Below are 19781 nucleotides of genomic sequence, written 5' to 3'. Positions count from 1 at the left end.
TCACCGACACATGCAGAGACAACAGGACACTTACCATTAAGCAAATAGGTATGGGGGACAGGCTTTAACATAAATAAAGCTGTTTCAAGCAAAGGAAAGCAGATCAATAAAAACTAATTCCTGTCACCTCCAATCAAGGCTAAAAGATCAATGAAACTTAGCAAGAGAAAAGACAGTTAAATGAAAAAGGTTAGCGCAGAAGAGCTGATTTGTTTAAAGAATTCCTCAAGTGCCTAGCACTCTTTTTCCTGAGAGGTCATGCTCAAGTTTAATGTACTCTTTATTTTTCCTTCTCTGTTCTTCTCAAATGAGCAGATTGTGTTGAGGGCCATGAAGAAAAAGCTATTTATGCCCAGAACCAGCAGAGCAGACACAGCTGCAGCACCAGCAGCCCCACACGTCCTGCTAATGGATCTCGCTGGTGTGGAAAAGGGACACACAGGGACAAGAGCACCCACACCGCGCTGGAGGGGACAAAGGGCTGGTCCCTGCTGAATGAACATTCAGACCAGGGATTCCCTACAAGGGCTTCTAAAAAACCTCACGTCTAAGTGTGTACAAACTGATGATCGCTTTTTAAGAGAACAGGAGAGTCAGCAAACTGTAATGAGCATCATTCATCATCCATTTGAACTAAATTTGCATCAACCACCAAGAGATTAAATAGTAGATGTGATTCAGGCATTACGCCTCAGACAGCTTTCTCCTTTCAGGCAAACTGTTCTTTGAGGTTGGAGATTAGTGCAGGAGAAACAAGTTATCAAGTGAAATAAAGCTCAGGAAACTAGAGAAGATATTAACATCGTCCCCAAATCATATCTGTATATAGATATTATAGATAGGTGAACAAAAACTGATCAGTTCTACATGTGCTCAGCTCTATGTGAGTTGTTAGGGTATTACTATCCGTTTACATAAAACTTTGTTAAATCAAAACAGTATTAGCCTAAATTCCAAATAGAAGATATTCAGAAAATATTGAGTAATATGTAGCTACGTAACCCTGTTTTATCAATAGTTATAATTAATAAAGTATTAATTGTGAAAAGTGCTGATGACATGGGGATAGAGGAAGAAATTTTAATATGAAGGAGCAGCAGAAAAGAATATGAAACACTATTTGATACCTCTATTGATCTTATATTAATTGCCATTGTGATGACTTTTCTGCCTCTGTTGAAATAGATGGAAGGAAATACAGAAACCAAAACCATCTTCCTGTATTTCCACCTATCAACTTAGGATTTAATTCCTATATTGAACTGCTAAGAAAGGTACTGCATGTTATTCGGCAGTATTTTGAGACTGAAACATGCCACTTGATATTGATGAAACTACCTTTACAGAACATGTGAATGAATATGAATGCAAGTTTGCAAAGGTGCCCTTTTAGCCATAGACCCTAAATTAAATTTCCAGCAAATCCTTTTAGAGTGGGTCGGCATTCATGTTCTATAAAATGTGGCTCTCAGAATTCAATATAAAAGCTTCCCTTTATAAATCCTATTTATGACTTCCTTCCTTTTACTATTTTTTTCCTTTTTTTCGTTTTTTTTTTCTTAATTACAGCAGAGGGGCATTAGTCAGTGTAAGTCTCCAGAGAGCTATACACAAAGTCATCTCCGAAATTAAACCAAGAGGAAGATGGCAGAAGGCATTGAGCTCCGGCAACAGACAAGACTGACTAATGTGAACAAGTCAGGCAAATTTTCTGGACCACTGTGACTGAATGAGAAAAGGCAAAACTCCAGGAACTGTAACCCTACACCTTTATCTTCTTTATCCATTTTCTTCTAAAACGTAAACATTTACTTTCCATTTAATTATTTACATTAAGATCTATAAATGTCACTATTTAATGAAGAATGTAAATTTAAATCAGAGGTTATCTTACAGAGATTGTCATGAGCAAGAGCCATTTTTCCTCAGTTCTGTTAACTTATTTAATGTGATTTTACACATGCATACGTAGCATCCTTGGAGTATTTCACTTTTTCAAGGCCACAGAAAATGTTCAGGCTAGCTACTGTTTCCCCTTTCTTTGCTTTTAGGACCGAGAGTACATCTTGGTTGAGTTTGACATTTTGGAGGAAATAAGATGACTTTTCCTGAAGTTATGTATTCCCTAAAGGAATTTAAAGGAATAATTTACTTAAGAAAAATGGTTTTGGGATGCTTTGGCTAAATTTTGCAAATGCACAGAGTCCAGGTGGCCTCAGCTGTCCCCACGAGGGCAGGGCGAGTTGTTCACAGCAGGGAGAGACTGAGATAAGATCATCACAAGACGACAAATCCCAAAGAGGTGGCTTACACCATGATTATGATGATTATATTTGAAGATAGTACTCACAGAGTCCTGATCTTTGGCATGTGATTGAAACTGGTAACAGGAATACGGGTGATGTTGTTATTGTTGAGAGTACTGTTAGGAGAGAAAAAAAGAGAGAGAAAAGAGAATAATACATTAATCAATTATTTATATTTCTTCACCAATACACTATTTACAGAAACAAGCTAAAACTCTTGGTAATAAATCTGCTAGGCTGCGAGCAGTAAGACACACTTGATGGATACCTCTGACAATTGTGATGGATCAGGAAAGATATTGTTGGGACAAAGCAACCATCAGCTGCATAGGAATGGATGAAGGTTACTATTTCCCATGTCTGAGTACTAAGGGTACAGGAGATGAGTTTTTATCCACTACTGGGAAAAACTGGGTGCAACGTGAGCAGATGAACGTCAAACTCACACACGGTGATGGGAAAGCTTTGTGCTCAAAGCACTCACCCTCACACAAAACCAGAGCCATTGACTCACAGGTTGCAGTTTCCACGGACAGACAGCTCCAATCACCCTTTTGAAAACCCATGGATGGATGCGTACCCTCTCTTTGGTTTCCTTGCGAAAAAATGTATGGGTAGTGGAACATGCCATGGTGAAGGCATGTAAGGATTTCTGCTGCTCTAGGAGACCTTACAGAGAAAATGCTCTCAGCTGTTGGTAGGGACCCCCTGAGCGCTTATGAAAAATGAACTGACTCGATTATCATCAGCTGAGTGTGCTGCTCCCATTTATGTAGCTCCTAATTATATCAATGACTCTCTAGCAAATTAGAAGCTATAAAGTTTATCAAGATGGCACAGGAAATGAAAGCACTCCAACGGGGCATAATTGCCATCCTCCAAGTGCACCGAATCTGCAAACACAGTAGCCCAGTTTGTCATGACAATTGGATGTGACGGGTGATGCTCCTGTGTCCCAGCAAAGCCTGTCCTGCCTGTTGGAGATGCATGGTGCCCACAGCACTGGGGCACAGAGCAAACTCTGCTTTGCACAGGGGAGCAGCGCTTGGGCAGAACACAGTGCTTCTGTGCATGTGGATGCGCTGAAGAAAACACCTGGGTATCAGAACACTGGCCCAGGCTGCCCAGGGAGGTTGTGGAGTCTCCTTCTCTGCAGACATTCAAACCCGCCTGGACACCTTCCTGTGGAACCTCAGCTGGGTGTTCCTGCTCCATGGGGGGATTGCACTGGATGAGCTTTACAGGGCCCTTCAACCCCTGACATTCTGGGACTCTGTGAACCTGAAGGCACATCACCCTTCCTGGAACTATTTAGTTGTTCCGATGTTATGTATTTACACAGGACATTTAATCAAAAGCTCTTGAGGTGCTCTACAGAAGTTAACTAGCCCTCTTGGTCATCTGCCAATTTAAAAACATTTTTACAATTCTGCACAGAAATCTTTGGCAAAACCACCATCTACAACATCAGCAGATTAAAGCTAAATTAAGTTATACCCTATTAAGACTGTTTTGTGGTACAGAGGAACACACGTGGGCACACTGGCAAAGCCGGGAGGTCCCAGGGTAACACGGCTATGCCCAGGCACATCAGGAGAGGTGTGTGCCAGGCTGTGACACGGAGCAGTGTGTTTGTGCTGCTGCCGCAGCGCATCCCAGCAGGACACAACAGCACCGCGGCGTTAGCGGGATGTAGCCAGCACAGCAGCACATGGATGCACCATCGATCTGCTGCCAGTTTCGGGGCTGACGTACTCGAGATAGCAAACTGCACCCAACAGAGCAAAATTACCCTTCCTTTCCCAACCTGTGAGCAGAGTTATGTCACTAAAGGCAAAGTTTTGGAAATCTGGAATCTGCGTGTGAGGTCTGTTGCCAGAGATCTGTCAGGCAAGGCACACATGTTCACACACCAGGCTGATAAGAGCTGCAGGGCTCAGTGCATTGTGGCTTATAGTATAGTATCTGGTATTCATTCCAGATCCTCTGGAAAACTTGATGCTGCCAAAAATTGGACAAGAAACACATAGCTAAGTATTGGGATCAATTGTTATATAAAATTATGGCTTTGTGTATTCAGTTTCTCAATATGCAAAGGCTCGAACACAGCCTATTCTAAATTTACTGGAAAAGATGAAGAGGGATACACTGCAAACCAAATGCTTTTGTGGACGGTTAGCCAAAACAAGCCGTACAACAACTTCAGAAAGTGAACAAAACCTCTTGTAAGGGTGCATACATATATACATCAACACACCCACCCCTCGATATCTATATTTATTTGCCATTTGCATTTGAACATGCACGTTGGGAAGTTCAAACAGGGCTCACAAATGGAATTTCTAATTGGATCACCATTTTTTTCTGCAAACATAAAAATACAATTCACTGTCTGCCTCAGTTGCCTGTTACATAAAAAACGAGCGATGCACTCAGTTGGAAGATTTTAGGTGTACACTGATAAATAAAAGCCACATGTAAAGTCAGCCCACAAAATTTAAATCACATGCACAGCCGATGCCTGAATAGGTCACACTCGGCACTACAGGAGCCCGTGGAAGCCGCAGGAATTCTAGGGAGACTGTCTATTGATCTCAAAAGGCCGTGGATTGGATTCAGGCGGAACAGGACGTGACAGCCACCCTCCTGCTGCGCTGAGGGCAGAGAGCACATCCCTGTCTCCCAGCGCAATTCTTCATCTGGACGCAGAAAGGTCAGCCTTTACCGCCCGATTCGACGGTTCAAAAATATTGTATAATTTCTTAAAATATTTGTTTAACAGACAAAGCGTTATTCCAATCACGCAGCGCTTCTACTCACATAATATCAGAGTGGCTCACGTTTTGCCCCTAATAAGCAAGGTTTCCCATAATTCATCAACAAATATACAACCCTCCTCCTCAGAATCCTAAGCCGGTGCTGAATTAATATTCTCCTTCAACACAAATTTCAGGGATAACTCTAGCAGATAGCTATTGCACAGATGACTTAGTAGCATACTATTTCATTGATATTTAAATGTTAACCATAATGAAGGCAATAAAACATCTATGATAACAGCAATTATTTCAGAACAAAGAAGGCCAAACACTGCAAAGGGCACTAATTGACAGTGAACTGTCTGCATTCCAGCCCGGCTGTAGCTGGGGGAATTTAACCTCTTTGGCTTTTGAGCGGGGACATTTTCAGGCAGGGGGGTGCTCCAGAAGCATTCTGCAAACCTTCCCGACGTGCACAGGAAGCCTTTCCAGCAAGGATTTTTGAGAGTACGTGTCCTGACACATAATACAGCAGCACTTTTAACACGTGAAGGGGAAAACTAAATTCTGCTCCAGTCATCCGCTAGCTGCTCCAAGGCCTCGGTCTCATTTTGATCCAATAAGACTCAAATCCATAGAAACAGAGGCACAAAACACCACGAAGCTGTGGGAAACACAACACTTCAGGATGTTCTGACTTCTCCAACATCATATGGGGAAACCTGTATTCTGCTGGGTTCTCCCCAGCCTTACACCTCCCACCTCTTCCAGAACTCACTATACCCTTGTCCCTTGAAAAAGCACTGTCCTCGCAGTTAGGAGAACTCTCCCTGTAAACTGTTCACATCCAAAACGCTGAATCAGGACGCGGAGGTTATAGACAATATTATTTATGCCAGCAAACTTCCCACCTTGGGCCGTGATCCTTGGCAGATCTTGCAAGCTAAGCAGAAGCGGACTGCAGCAGTCCTGAGGATCCTCCAAGGACTGCTCCGAAGACACAGAGCGTGGGATCAGCAATCTTCGAGGTGGTACATCCTCCACCGCTATCAGCTGTCACCATCCCACCGACTTCAATTTACAACCCCAGAGGAGCTGCTCTGCTAACTCACTCCCCTGCCCAAAGTGGGGAGAGGCACGCGTGGAGCTGCTCTCTTCCTTCTGAGGAATAAAGATGATTTATAGCCCCTACTAATCAGATTTTTTAAAGGCGAGAATGCTCACTCTGCAATCCTGTCACGATTTGAAAGCAATTACTTATCTCATTCCTCAAACTTCTTGTGCAAATTTAACTACATGTGGTTGCATTTCTGTCCTCTTCTCACTTGCTCTAAATTCATGTACACCACTGTAGTTCCCTGACAAACAGTAGTTTATTCCAGACTCAGTGTAATTACATTAAAGTCATTAACCTACAGAAAGTACTGTCATGTGTATATTTTTAAAAATAATATTATGTCTTTACTCATTTCTCCATCCTCCTGAATAGGAACACAGGTGCTCAGGACTAGATGAGAGTCAGAAATAATTATAGTCATAATACTAGAATGAAATCACACAACTTCTAAGGAAGATACTTTGGAAAATACAAAAAAGGACAGGATTTAAATTTTGAACCCTATTAATAACACAAGGATATTATTTTAAAAACTCAGGAACTTTCATGTTCTGTGGACTAATCCAGAGAGCAGAAATCCCAACACAAACACTCTCAATTCTGTAAATTACAGACTACACAGAGGTTTTGCTTCTCTTACTTGGAATTCAATTAATGATATAATTTAGAGTATATAATGAATGTCAGAATGCCCGTGACTTATTAATCTGAAATAATACTACCTTCATTAGAATATATCTACTCACTCTGTTCCAGTTAAGTACTAGACATGAACCAAAAGGATCTTCCGGCAATGATGCCAGAAAAAGTTATACAACATAACAGAACTATCTGAAATATTAACCATTCAATTTCTTCAATTAGTACTTCAATAAGTACAGTGTAAAATAGTGACTGTCTTGATGTTTCCCAGTCACATTTCAAGTTGGACAATAGGTAGGAGGGTTGGGTTTTTGTTAAACACATAACAGTGTTTGATGACAACACCACCTGTGACATCCCAGCTTAAACAAAAAGTTAAGGTACCCTATTTTATCATTGGCAAAAGGAAAAACCAGGATGCAAATGCCCATTTCTCTAAGTACAAGGCATTTTCATAATGTACATATAAATTACTAGCTGTGCATCAGTACAACACCCACAGTGATGCTTCTTGTTTACAATCTGAGTGGGCCGAAATGAAAGGGGAAGGGGAGAACAAGCGGTATGCTGGAGATGTCCTTTGTTTTTTAATGGTAACAGAGACTGATTTACTTTCACACTCCGTTTCTGCAGCTAATCAGATTGAGAAATGATATGGTAGATTATATTTTTGATTAACACATTTCCCCAAGCTTTAAGAAGCATCTACCACAGTTACTAGAGGTCTGCTGTGCTGGCCATTTGGGGTTTTGATACGTGCCAGGCTGCTTTTGTGTCACATTTGGTTGATCACAGGACACTGCAGCACTTGCAAAATTCTCAGAAAGAAACGATCAGACACATGTATTGACAGGTAAATGGAGACAGAGATCTGAAAAGGCACCTGCTCATTTATTATATTTCTGGTTTTGAATGCCTTTTACGTTTGGGCACTAGAGACTCTTTACAAGCTTTTAGCACACACGATTTGATAGCAGGAACCCTGCAAACAACAGTCCTCACTTGGCAGCTCTCACTTTTGTGCATCTCTGGGCTTCACTCTATGTTAAACAATGATGTTCATTGCCTTGTCCTGCTCAAGTCTCTCCCAACACGCTGTGGAAAGAACAAGGTGCCGCGTTACCTCCCTCTGTGATAAATCTGTATTTTGAAAGGGAGACTCTGAACTGGAGCAGAAAAGCCAAGGGGGCTGGTGGGGCAGAGCCGGCCCAGGCCCCGCGGCGCTGGTAGCGCTGCCACGTCTGACATTTCCTTCTGTCTCCTCCAATTACACCGCGGCTTTATCACAGACTGCGCCTCGGCTCTGTGTGTAATCCGTGTGTTGTGTGGCCATAACACCATGTAATTGGGCCTAATGCAAGATTATTATCTCTGTGCATGCAACGGATAGCTACAAATGGTGCATCTGCAGGCTTGTACCATTCCCAAGAGCGAATTACTGTCATGCTCCCCGATTACTGCTTCTCCCACAACTGCCGTGGTTTCCAGGCTTCCTATCCCCAGTGCAACTATACATCCAGTAAATGAGACTGGCAAATTTATTAAGACTTAACCAAGGCATCTCCGAGCATAATTAAGCTTCTCATGTAAATAGTTTTCTTGATAATGTTATTTCCGTTCAGAAGGGGGTGAACTGATGCTAAGAAGGACCGAGCAGCTCAGCTCAGGATACCAGTGGAGCTCAGAAGGGAACACAACAGCCTGGCCCTGGCAGTGACAGAAACACTTCTCCCAGACCCCGAAGCTTCGGGTGAAGTGGGGCATTGGCAACTAAAAATATGTGAAGGAACCTTTTCACAGTGTAGCTGCAGACTGAAACTGTTGAATCCATGCAAGATTAGACACCTCCATCATTATTTATGTACCTAAAGAAGAGCATCTTGGGGTCTGTCTGAAATAACAGAGATGGAAGATGAATATGGGTGACTGCAACAGCAGCAAATTTTAAAACTGACAGTGACAGGAGCATAGAGCGCTATGCTAGCAGATTCATATCGCTTTTACTCCTCATAACACCTCTCTCCAACTACAAAGAAGCCACTGCAAATGGAAAAGAAGTTCTCTGTTCCCGATATTCCAAAAGGGTTAAGCCAAGCAGTAACAGGTTTAGATTTCAGAAAGGGAAATTTTTATTAGATACGAGGGGAATGTTTCTTACAATAAGAAAAGGAAAACGCAGACGAGAGCTGTTCCAGAGTGTGCAGCCATCGGCTGTGATGAAAGCCTGAACGAGTCCCCGGTGGGAACGGCACGGGGCTCGATGGCCTTGCCCTGGGCTGGGACAACACAGGACAACTTCAGACCCCTTCCAGCCCTACCCCACCACCCAATTAAACTAAAAGCAGGTGCATTTCGCCAGTTCCAAAAAGTGAATCTAACTCTATTTTTAGCAATAAAACCAAGACTTGAATTTTATAGACTGCCATAATTAATGTTTGTAATTGACTTTGAGATTGTAGGACAAAAGAAGCTATATTTTCAATAGCTGTAAAGAACTATTTTTCACACAGGTCAGAAGGCATTTGCATTAAATTAAATATTTACTGCTTCTCATGGCCTCTAACAAAAAAGCAAAGAGGCTTTGGCACTCTGTCCCTCAGCACTGAGCGCAGCCCTCAGCCTCGGCTTTCACTGAACCCCAGATTTGCTCGCTGGGGAAGTTCCAAATCTCAGCTGAGTATCTCAGGAGTTCTGGTGAGTCCTGGGTGCCTCTTGTACTCAAAGCCTTTGGTCTCCCCACAGACTGTTTAAGGTTAAAGCCCAAAACTACGGTGTGGGCACATCACGAAAGCAACTGATGCTGCCACTGATTGAACCATTACTCTCAACCATTAGACAACAAAATGATCTCACAAGGGGCCTTATTCGGCGACGTATGGCAGCAGAGCTCTGATCTGACACCGTAAATTAGCAGCAAAAGCAAGAACAGCTGGGTTTTTGTCTCAATATTTGTACCCAACTCCAAAATGAGTTGGCACTATACAAGTGCTATTTTTAAACACAATGTTAGCCCAGGCAAATCATCTTCTAAATAGTCTCCAGGTGACATGTAAAATCCACAGAAATAAATAACGAGTTGCCAATTTGTGGTTTCTGTACTAGCATTATTCTTTTGCTGATGGGTTCACAAATGTTCTCATCACAGCAACATGAGAGGCTCTAGAATTGTTTACTTGGGAAGCTGACATCAGGAATACGACTGGTCTCAAGGTTACAGAGGAAAGAAAATGTTCTTTTTAGAAACGTATGAAAAAAATAAAATAAATAAGCTTAGCAAGGAATTATGCACAAAACTGCCAGCAGTGTTTACTGCTACAATTGCCTGATTCTTCCCATCCCATGGCTGATTTTAATTTGCATATAACTGCCAGATTTTAACTATTTAAGCTTATTATAAAGGCCAGATGTTTAGGGCAGACTTTCCCCCCCCCCCCCCGTCAAAGGAGTGAGATTAGTTTAAAAAACTTCAGGCTCTGGGGAAACCAGGTTATTGCAATAACAATATTTTGTTTGTTGTTGCTTGGTTGGTTATTTTTTTAACGCCCGTTTTGTCACCCAGCAATAACCAGGGTGCTCACATTTGCCTGTAGCGATAACTTTAGGGCATATTAACTTAAGTCCTGTAACTGCTGCGTTAACCTTCCCTGGAGCCTGGTTGTGTCTTGGCTGGAGTCTCGGGGATGGCGAGGTCAGGAGCTGAGGCTGAGAGCAGAGCAGAGGGCAAGACAGGACCTGCAGCGAGAGAAAGGTCGGGCAAGCTATTTGGGTTGAGATATTGGAATTAGGAATCGGTGCAAATGGGTAAAAGAGGCCAGAAAAAAACTCCTACAGGTCTGTACAATCAAAGATGGTATTGTATGTATACAAGCAGGACCAAAATTAAGGATTCTGGAGGTTTGTGTCTGGTGACTGATGCTGAAACCTTTCTAATGTTATCTTTAGCCCTGCATTTAAGTTGTATGTGCATATAGGCATCATTATGGCCGAATTTACTTATACCAATGCACATATAAATAAAATAAGCTGAAACAAGATAAATTGGGAACGGAACAGAATAGGCCAAGCCAAGTCACGCTGAACTAAAATATAATAAAGGTTATACAGAAAATGAGGGTACACAGTACATTTCGGTTGTGGACTTTGTTAGATGTTAAGTCAACAATATCATTCACATGGTCCTGCATGAAATGGCTTATCGTCTCCTCTCAAAGAAGTCTCCTCTTCCTATATACAAAAAGACATATCATTTTCCCACACTATGAAATCACCTCTATTAGCTGTAAAAAATACAGGTACCAGTTGTATCTCCCAATTCTTTCTAACGCCTACACCCACTGAGAGCTGGAAAAGCTTTTTAGAGAAATTTCCATCAGCTTTCCAGTCTTTTACATGACATCCTAATTCCGGCAAAAAAAAATACAAATTCAATTCAGTCTGAATGGAAATCTTAGTTCTGAAAGCATTTGTGCAAAGACAAAAGAATGCAGGCTGAAACTATTCAGACACTCCTTCAGTTTTAAATTAAGGATTCTCCAATGAGTTATTTTTCTAAACTCAAAAATGGCACAAGAAACACTGCTTTTTTGAATAAAGACATTTTCTCAAGTCTTTGCCCACAGGCTACACATTCTTCAGCACACTGTATCGCAAATGACTGCTGTGGCTCTAACTCCCATTCAAATCCATACTCTTCTGTAAGTATGTGGACTCCGAGAAATAAAAGTATTTGTGTAAACACTGAATAAATGTTTTACATCATCAGGGTCGTTTTGATGTTTCTCTATGGTACCCAATTTCCAGGGCTGGTATTATTGGCTAGAACCACTGGGAACAAGTCCAGTTATCATAATACCCAGACCAGTGTCCACTGAAGTCACTGTAATCGTGCTGCTGATTGCAGCAGGGAGTGAATCTAGTCCCTGTGATCTATTTATTTATGTCCAGATTTTCACAGGAGCTACAGTGATCAAAAAAGGAATTCTATTGTATTTCAACTCATCCACATTGAAAAAAGAATCTTCTGTTTAATGAATTAATATAATTAAATTAACAAGTTATTTTAATATAAACTAATTGTTAAATAGATATGCCTTTTTTTTCGGTTGTATAAATATTTTTCTTCACAAATACAGCTCTCGGTGTTACCCAAGTGCATGCATGTCAGGTACTGTAGTTTATGAATTCTGTGCTACTCCTGCCAAAATCAATGGAAAGTAGATTGGGTTCTCAAAGCATACGGCGGTCTGAAAGCCTACCAGAGTGTATTTATGGAAAGGATGAAAAAGAATCAACAAGACAGAGTCAGATCATACAAACCTTCAGTTTGACGCATCAGTACTTCAGCAAGATAAATCATTTCTCAGACTCCTGCCCGAACGGTTGTTTCTGTTTAGTCCTTTCTGAAGCTAAAGCAGTCTTATAAACATCATCCCATTCAAACACAGTCCAACTCTATAATTTGAAAGGAACAAACAACCTTGGCTATTTGTTGAGGCTGAAGGCAATTCATGATGGACATTTCCAAGATAGAAGACTTCAGCATGCCGGCAGCTGAGTGCTGCAGTTTTCTTACAGGACTCCACCAAAAGAAATTCTAAAGAAACTGATTTAATTTGGATCAGAAAGGAACAGCATCATTCTTCAAAACCATGTTTTAATTTGTCTCATCCCGAGTACACTGCCACCTTAATGCTACAACCTCATGGTAAAAGCCTCTATTTTGATAATGAACATATCCTATTCATACTTGCCGGCGTAACACACCCAGGAACAGAAAAGCCATTCCAAGCGGCAGATAGAAATTAGTTGTCTTTTCAGAACTAGAGAAAGGGGCAAAAACCAGACTTGTCCGTGCATTGTAAGAGGCTGCGTGACGATACCCAACCTCTTTGGGACCGCCGCCGCGCCGGGCTGCTGCCACCTCCCAAGTGCCGCAATGCGGCACAGCCTGCGGGACCGCGCGGGGCGGGGAGGGGCGAGCTGGCCAACCCAGACCTGCCCCACAACAAACACAATCAGCACCTGCAGCAGTTCAGCCCGAGTCTCTGGGCGTCAGCGCAAAAGGTTTGACAAAAGCCTTTTAGGCAGCTCCATGGCTGCCAGAGCCCTGGGTTTCCATGTCCCTCCAACAGCAGATCCACCCGCTCCTATAGGTGAAATAACGGCCCTGGTCGCTCTGTTCAGGGCAGCCCCCTGGTCCCAGGAGCTCCTCGGCTCCCCGGGCATTCCCAGCGGGAAGAGACCATCCATGGCTCCGGCAACGCGCCAGCGGACCCGGTGCCGCACGGAGCCACAGAGGCAATGCTCTGCTCTTGAGAGCGGAGGAAGGAAAAGAAGCGAATCTTTTAAAGAGCGGACTTCACCTCTGCTGCCAAAATTGCATCCTCAAAATGCAAGAGATGCAGACCGTATTTCGGGAATTATTTTATGTTTTAACAGTCTGTGATGGCCCTACCTGCAATCCACACATGCTGGAAATTAAGGCTATTACATAGGCTCATTTAAATCCACATGAATGAAACAGGGAATGTGACATACATATTCTGTGAATTCAGACTTGCATGTATGAACAGTTCTTAAGGAAAAGTTACATTTATAGAGGAAATAAATGTTTTGAAAGAACAAAGACAACACGTAGTTCCTAGACAAGGGCAATTACATGTTTCTTGGTGAAGCTGGAAAGGGATCTGCTTTCCATCAGGAATTAAATGTTGAGCTTATCTTCTAACAATACATTAGACAGCGCTTGCAGGCATCACACAAGGAAAAGGTCAATATGTTTAAAAACATATATCTTTGCAATTTTTAAACTTCTCCCAAACACCACTTGCCCATGAGAAGCTGCAATACCTGCTTATATGCATGCATGCATATGCAATACAGCTGAGAAACCATAACAATTTGAATAACGAATACTCACGGTGTTTCATTTGCGTTCAGTCCAAGGAGGGAAAAAGTGGAAATTAAAATATATACAGAAAAAAATTCAAAGCACTCATGATCTGTTCAGGAATATTCTACAAGCGCAACTAACAGCTAAATAAAAGGAGTCAACTGTTCTCCATGCATGGCTGCTTCCCCATAATATCTGCATGCACACAAAAGAAAATATAACTACCATTAGGGGTGGTCTGTCCTAACAGTTTCAGCCTAAGTATTAGCTGAAGCGCCTCACCTGATTTCTAACACCCTAGCCGTGGTTGGGAAGACGGGGTGTCTCAGAGATAAAATGGACCCAACCCTTTTAAGACACCACTGAAATTGCCCAAGGAGCCAGTAGGAAGCGCGGGCGGCGGTGGCGGGGGCTATTCCCCTCCCCAGAGCCCGCCCAGCACCAACCTCCCCCTGCACCAGCGGGGCTCCCGGCGGCCCCCCAGCCCCGGCGCAGAGATGCTGCATTGCGGCAAACATCCATCACGGGAGCCAAGTCCAAAGCTGCAAGCAAGAGCTGCTCTGCCACCCTCCCTTCTCCCCCAAAAAAAGCTCTTCTGGTGACAGATGCAATCTAGGATTCTAATGGTAAAAGATGCAAAAGCAAATAAAACTTTCCAAGCTGGTGAACAAAGACCTAGTTCGGTACATGCTCCGACATCCTCTCAGAGCAGCCATCGACTTGTCTTCCATGATGTTCTCTTGTGTTCTACCCTCAAATAAATGCCCATCTCCGCCAGTCTGGCGCTTGCAAACCCCAGATACCTCACACCACCCAGCACCGTGAAGATGTGCAACTTAAAAAACAACTGGCACTAGTGTTGGTTGTTTCCTTCAATGACTTGATGCAGCCACCTCATTTGATGCCCTTTCAATTGACCAAGCTATTTTCTGAGGTATCTCTACAATACTCAAGAGTAACATGGTATATCGCAACAAAGGGTTCTGGATGAACTTAAAGCATTTCAAAATTCATTACTAAGGGTCTGCAGATGTCCCGAGCATGGCCAGCCATCACCCGTCCATACTAAACCAATGCGTTTGGATTGGTCACCCCAAAACTGAACCTCGGGAAATGCATTTCTGCTTCAAAAGTATCAAACCAGTTAACATGAAATTGCTTCATTTATGATAACTCAATTAGCATAAAAATTGTGATTATTTGGCTTCAAATTACTTTAAAAATGTTTCATACTTCCATCCTTAATGTAGCTCTTATGTTTTCTTTTTCTTCACCACAGAATTGGATACACTACATAAAGACTAATTTACACTAATTATATCCCTTTCTTTTTAAAGCTTAAAAAAAATACTTTTCCTGATTTGAACATAAAAATACCTTCTCTTTTCATTATCTATGCTTACATACATATATACTTACACTAAATGCATAACATTGTGAACAGCAGGAAAAAGACACTATTCTGATTTTTAGAACAGAGGCAGTTTCTAACTACACTTCTTTCAGGTGCAGATGTAATTACCTACTTCAGTTGAAAGGTAGTTCTCTACACATTACTCTTTTGGTTTCTAATTTACTATGGATACAATATTATTGTCCCAGCTAAAGTACTGAATAATGCTAATAATAAGTAGTTTATAGTACCCTGATCTCAGAAGCTACAGTTTAAGGTTAAATATCTGACACAATGCTTGAAGTGGTAAACCAACAATTGTGGTATACAGAGCTCTCATCATTATGATACTCTCTCTTACCAGATAAATGAGACTTTTGAGCCCTCTCTTGCATAAAGACTGGCTCCGGCACAGCCTTTGTCTGTGTTGCTGCACCGGCACAGCAGAGGGACAAAAGCAACCTCTGAAAAAGACACACCTTTTACATCCCCACACGTCACCAACAATACCTCTCCTTGCACACAGAAAAGAAGGGAACCACCACATGCTTTGAAACAGTTCTTTTTTTTTTAAATCATCATTTTTTTGCTGTTGTGGTGACAGAGCAAGCAGGAGTTCCCACATTCACCACCAGCTCTGGACCCCAAATGGTGTCCAAGAGAATCTTAGAATGTCCCGCGCTGGAAGGGACCCACAAGGTTCATCGAGAGGCTGAGGATGTGCTGGTGTATTTGACGTTGATAGCACAGAAGCCTGTGCCACACAGACATGCAGCCTTCACCCCCTTATTAACGCCGACAGGATCACAGCCAGCTACTGCAGCATCGGCATCCAGCTGCTTTGGGCAGTCATATAAACAATGAATTCCAAATTACGGCAGAAAATTACTCCTCATCCACCTTGTACTTGTTACTTTCCCTCAAGAACTCCGTCATCGCCTCAACTTTATCTGCAAGGAGTTTTATTCCCATCATAGTCTTCAGTTCAGCTTTTGGTTGAGGTGTTAAGCTGCACATCTGCATTAAATATACAGTTGAGTGTCCTCTGGATTAGGTTGTTCACATTCATTTGACTTTGAACAGTCAAAATGCTTGTTCTACATCTTTTATATTACTGACGAAGAAACTATATTAGTCAAAGGGGAGGGAGGGCAGGTCACAAGATGAGCAGAGCATGCAAATGAAACAATTAATATCATGGGAGAGAAGGTTTGCCAGAAATGTCTGTCTCCTGGAGTTGTGACTTTGGAGTCTCAGAGCAGTGACTGCAGCACCAATAAAGGGCTTACACCACACAAGCCATAAACCCAGGCTTCCTCAAAAAGCATACTGGTCAGTGATTCATGAAACTAATAATTCGAACCTGGCACTGCTCTTATCTTGATAAGTTCTGCAGCCTGCACAGCTCCAGGCTATTCTTAAAGGGAAAAAAAACCTCCAGCCTAATGGGAGCAGGAAAGGAGAATGAGCACAGCATTCAACTACTACATATGCTCCAGGAGGGGAAAAAATCCATCTTTTCTAAATACATAATATAATTAGCCATCCGCACTGAGGACTGATAGAAACGTTCATCAATTTGCTGGGACATGCCTGGAATACTGCAGGATTAGCAAAATCATTGATCAATGAATTTATGCAAATATATTCTCCCCATAAAGAGAGAGTTACATTACATCTGTAACAGGCACCAGTGATTTTCAGAGGCCCCCTCTTGCCCACTTATTTTACCTCAGCTGGTCTCTGACGGAAAGCCCGTCACCGCGGTGCCATCTGGACAGTGTTGCTTTCACCCTGCCGTACTTCCAACCTCACATTTTGTAAGATGTTACAGAACAGAGGTTATCTCGGAGTTCATTTCCATATCTTGAGCAATGACTCCAGATCTCCCACCAACATGTGTCAACAAATAAAAACATTTCTTATTGAGCACGCCACCTTTCCTCCATCGGTTCTTTAGCTAATTATGCATCTCATTTCACTAGGGTCCATTGAGGGGGGCAGTAGCTTTCTAAATCTTCTCTAGGAAAAGGCATTTCTGTAGCTAATCTTATTTCCAACTGATTTAATTAACACAAAGCTTGTAATAGCAGCAGCCGGGTTCGTCAGGAGCATTTCTCCTTCCCTTGAAGATCTACGGCGATACAGGAGACAGGAAGAATGGGAAGGGCATAAACTACCGGACAGTCTAGTAAGTAATGGAGTAAAGAGACACAGAAATTATCATTTGTCCACTTGTATACTCTGGGTGCATCAGAATGACTTTTGTTATTTCTCTGGCATAACCTGATTACCTGTGATACAAGCTCGACAAGGAAAACTGGGGATACCCTTAGAAAAGCCAAACTCCTTGTATTTTACCTAACTGGTAAATACTTCAATTACTCTTCTACTGCCAACAGTTACTCCCTTCAGTTCTGTTTTTATGACACGTATTAAGCACATGCTGACTGATGAAATAACTAAAGATTTTGAGTTCATTTTGCTCATTTACATATATTTGAGCTAACATCTAACCTTGGAGGAAAACACACACACAAAAAAACCCCAACCTACCAAATCAGCCCCAAAATCCAATCATTTTAATTATGCCGTACTCAAGTATGCGTAAGTAAAACAGCTATGCACAACATTTTAAATAGAAATCTCCTTCTCATTATTGTATTTAGGTCCTTTGGTATCAGTTATAGGAATGCAATTTGCAGACTTCAAATTTGATCCTGATTGCCTCAACCAATCATAATTTCCAGCAAAATAGAGGAGGAAATCACATTTGTGTGGCATTTTCAGGCTTTCATTAAGCAATGACATCTCATATATTCAGAATTATGTCATGACTTTTGCTCCCTGACTCTCCACATTGGGAAAACAAATAAAAATCTTCTATCTAGCTAGGACATGCCCAGAAGAGCGTTTTGCAAATAAACAGAACTGACTACAGAACTGAGTGTTCAGCATGCAGAAGACAAGCAAAGGAACAATTAAATCCTGGCTGTAGCACAAAATAACAATCCACGTTCAGAAAAGTTCTTAAAAGTTTGCCAGGACAAAAGGCAGTGTTCATTATAAGCGTGCTCACCCACGACATCTCTATCAGAAATTGCACAGATTATTAATCTTTTTATGAAGCACAACGTTTTGTGACAGGAACATACAGGGAGTGGGGCCGCAGACACCAACTGGTCGGACGGACCGCGCTCTGTCCTGAGAACACGACTCGGTGCTGAATGAGAGTCTGAGAAAAGCCAGAGCACGGCACATGTAGATGTGGGTTCTGGGCACTCGGCGCGGGGTAGGGAGAAAAGGGAGGTAGAAATATTTGGAGTGAAAAGGTTCTATTCAAACACTGACGGAAAAATTTTAATTACTAAGAAATCTATTCTTTTCGCTCTAAGATTTTGGGCATAGAAAGGTGGTGTGTTTTCATTCATGTTTACTATTTACAATCTGAAGAACTTTCATTTTTTAATAATATCAAATACGTAGGGCTCATTTGGAAGTTATGACATAATTGCTGTGGATATTTGGGTGACTCTGCTTGCGCTTCACTATTACTTGAGAGTGAATTATCACCATCTTTTACAGCCAGGGCTGAATGGCAGACTCCTGTCGCTACAGTCTCAATGACGCAGTCAGTGCTCATTCATTTCAAAAAGCAGGGGAAAGCCGGGAAAGAGGATTTTCAGGCTCAGAGACATTACACGAAAGAGCTACAACAATTAACATAACCAACAAAAAAGAAAACCCCAAATCATTCCATATGAGCTCCATACAGCGAGAACTCATTTGCCTTCTTTATAGAACATCATCCACAGTCCTCTTCAGATTAGCTCTTGTTATGATGAAATCTTTTGGTTTTGGGAATATTATTTCCAGAAAATCTGCAATGAATAAAATGTCTCGCAGCTCCACTCCCTCTGGCTATCATTGCAAAGTAGGAGGGAAAACAACTTTTACAATATAAAACCAGGAAAGCGCTCCACCTAAGCTGCCAACAGAGACTCGTAGTTCTTTCTGTCCTGTCCCCATGGCACAACTGCCATGTCACCACTCAGTTTTTAAGCTACCCAGTGAGACAAAACAATAATATATTAAAAGGGGTTTTTGCTAAATTGAGTTTTGCATCTCACTGAGAAACAAATACTGAAAACACAAGTATTGTTCAGCACTTCCAGTCCAACGACAATAGCATGTGCATTCACTCCATATGATTATATAGCTTGACTGAGCTCACTGAACCAACTTGCAATTAATTCCTTTTATTCTGAGATTGAGGTGAAATTCTGAGCTCTGAGCGTTTTATCTCATATGCTTCATAGTTTTGGAAATAAAGCTGTGGACTGATTTCTAATTTAAGCAGGACAGGAACATCGTATTGCCACACACCATGAGGAATACTGGACAATTATTTGAAGAATTCTCTAGTAGGTGGGGTTTTTTTGTGTTTTTTTGTTCGTTTGGGTTGGGTTTTTGTGTGCGTGAGGGTTTCTTTAATAATCTTTAAACATGCTTACAGCTACGCTAATACATATTTCTCAATAATACTGTTATTGCCAGATATTGCCACAGGACATAACTAGAAATTAAGCAGAGCAGAAAACCTTCTCCTGCTAAAAACGACACTTTAGTCAGTGAAAGTTTCACACCAATTTTCTTCAACTTTTCTGCACAA

General features: G+C 41.8%; 1 protein-coding gene across 2 annotated transcripts in view; it reads right to left on the bottom strand.

The window, feature by feature from the left end:
* SLIT3 (slit guidance ligand 3) overlaps positions 1-19781 on the bottom strand; it is a 488520-nt gene that overhangs the window by 193561 nt on the left and 275178 nt on the right. For both annotated transcript variants that reach the window (XM_065848802.2, XM_065848803.2), the window contains exon 8: positions 2351-2422. In XM_065848802.2, coding sequence (XP_065704874.1) covers positions 2351-2422 — 72 coding nt within the window. The remainder of the gene's footprint in view (positions 1-2350; positions 2423-19781) is intronic.

Source organism: Patagioenas fasciata, chromosome 14 (assembly GCF_037038585.1).
Source record: "Patagioenas fasciata isolate bPatFas1 chromosome 14, bPatFas1.hap1, whole genome shotgun sequence".
NCBI lineage: Eukaryota > Metazoa > Chordata > Aves > Columbiformes > Columbidae > Patagioenas > Patagioenas fasciata.
The sequence above is the reverse complement of the archived record's forward strand: the minus strand, read 5'-3'. Positions and strand labels throughout refer to the sequence as shown.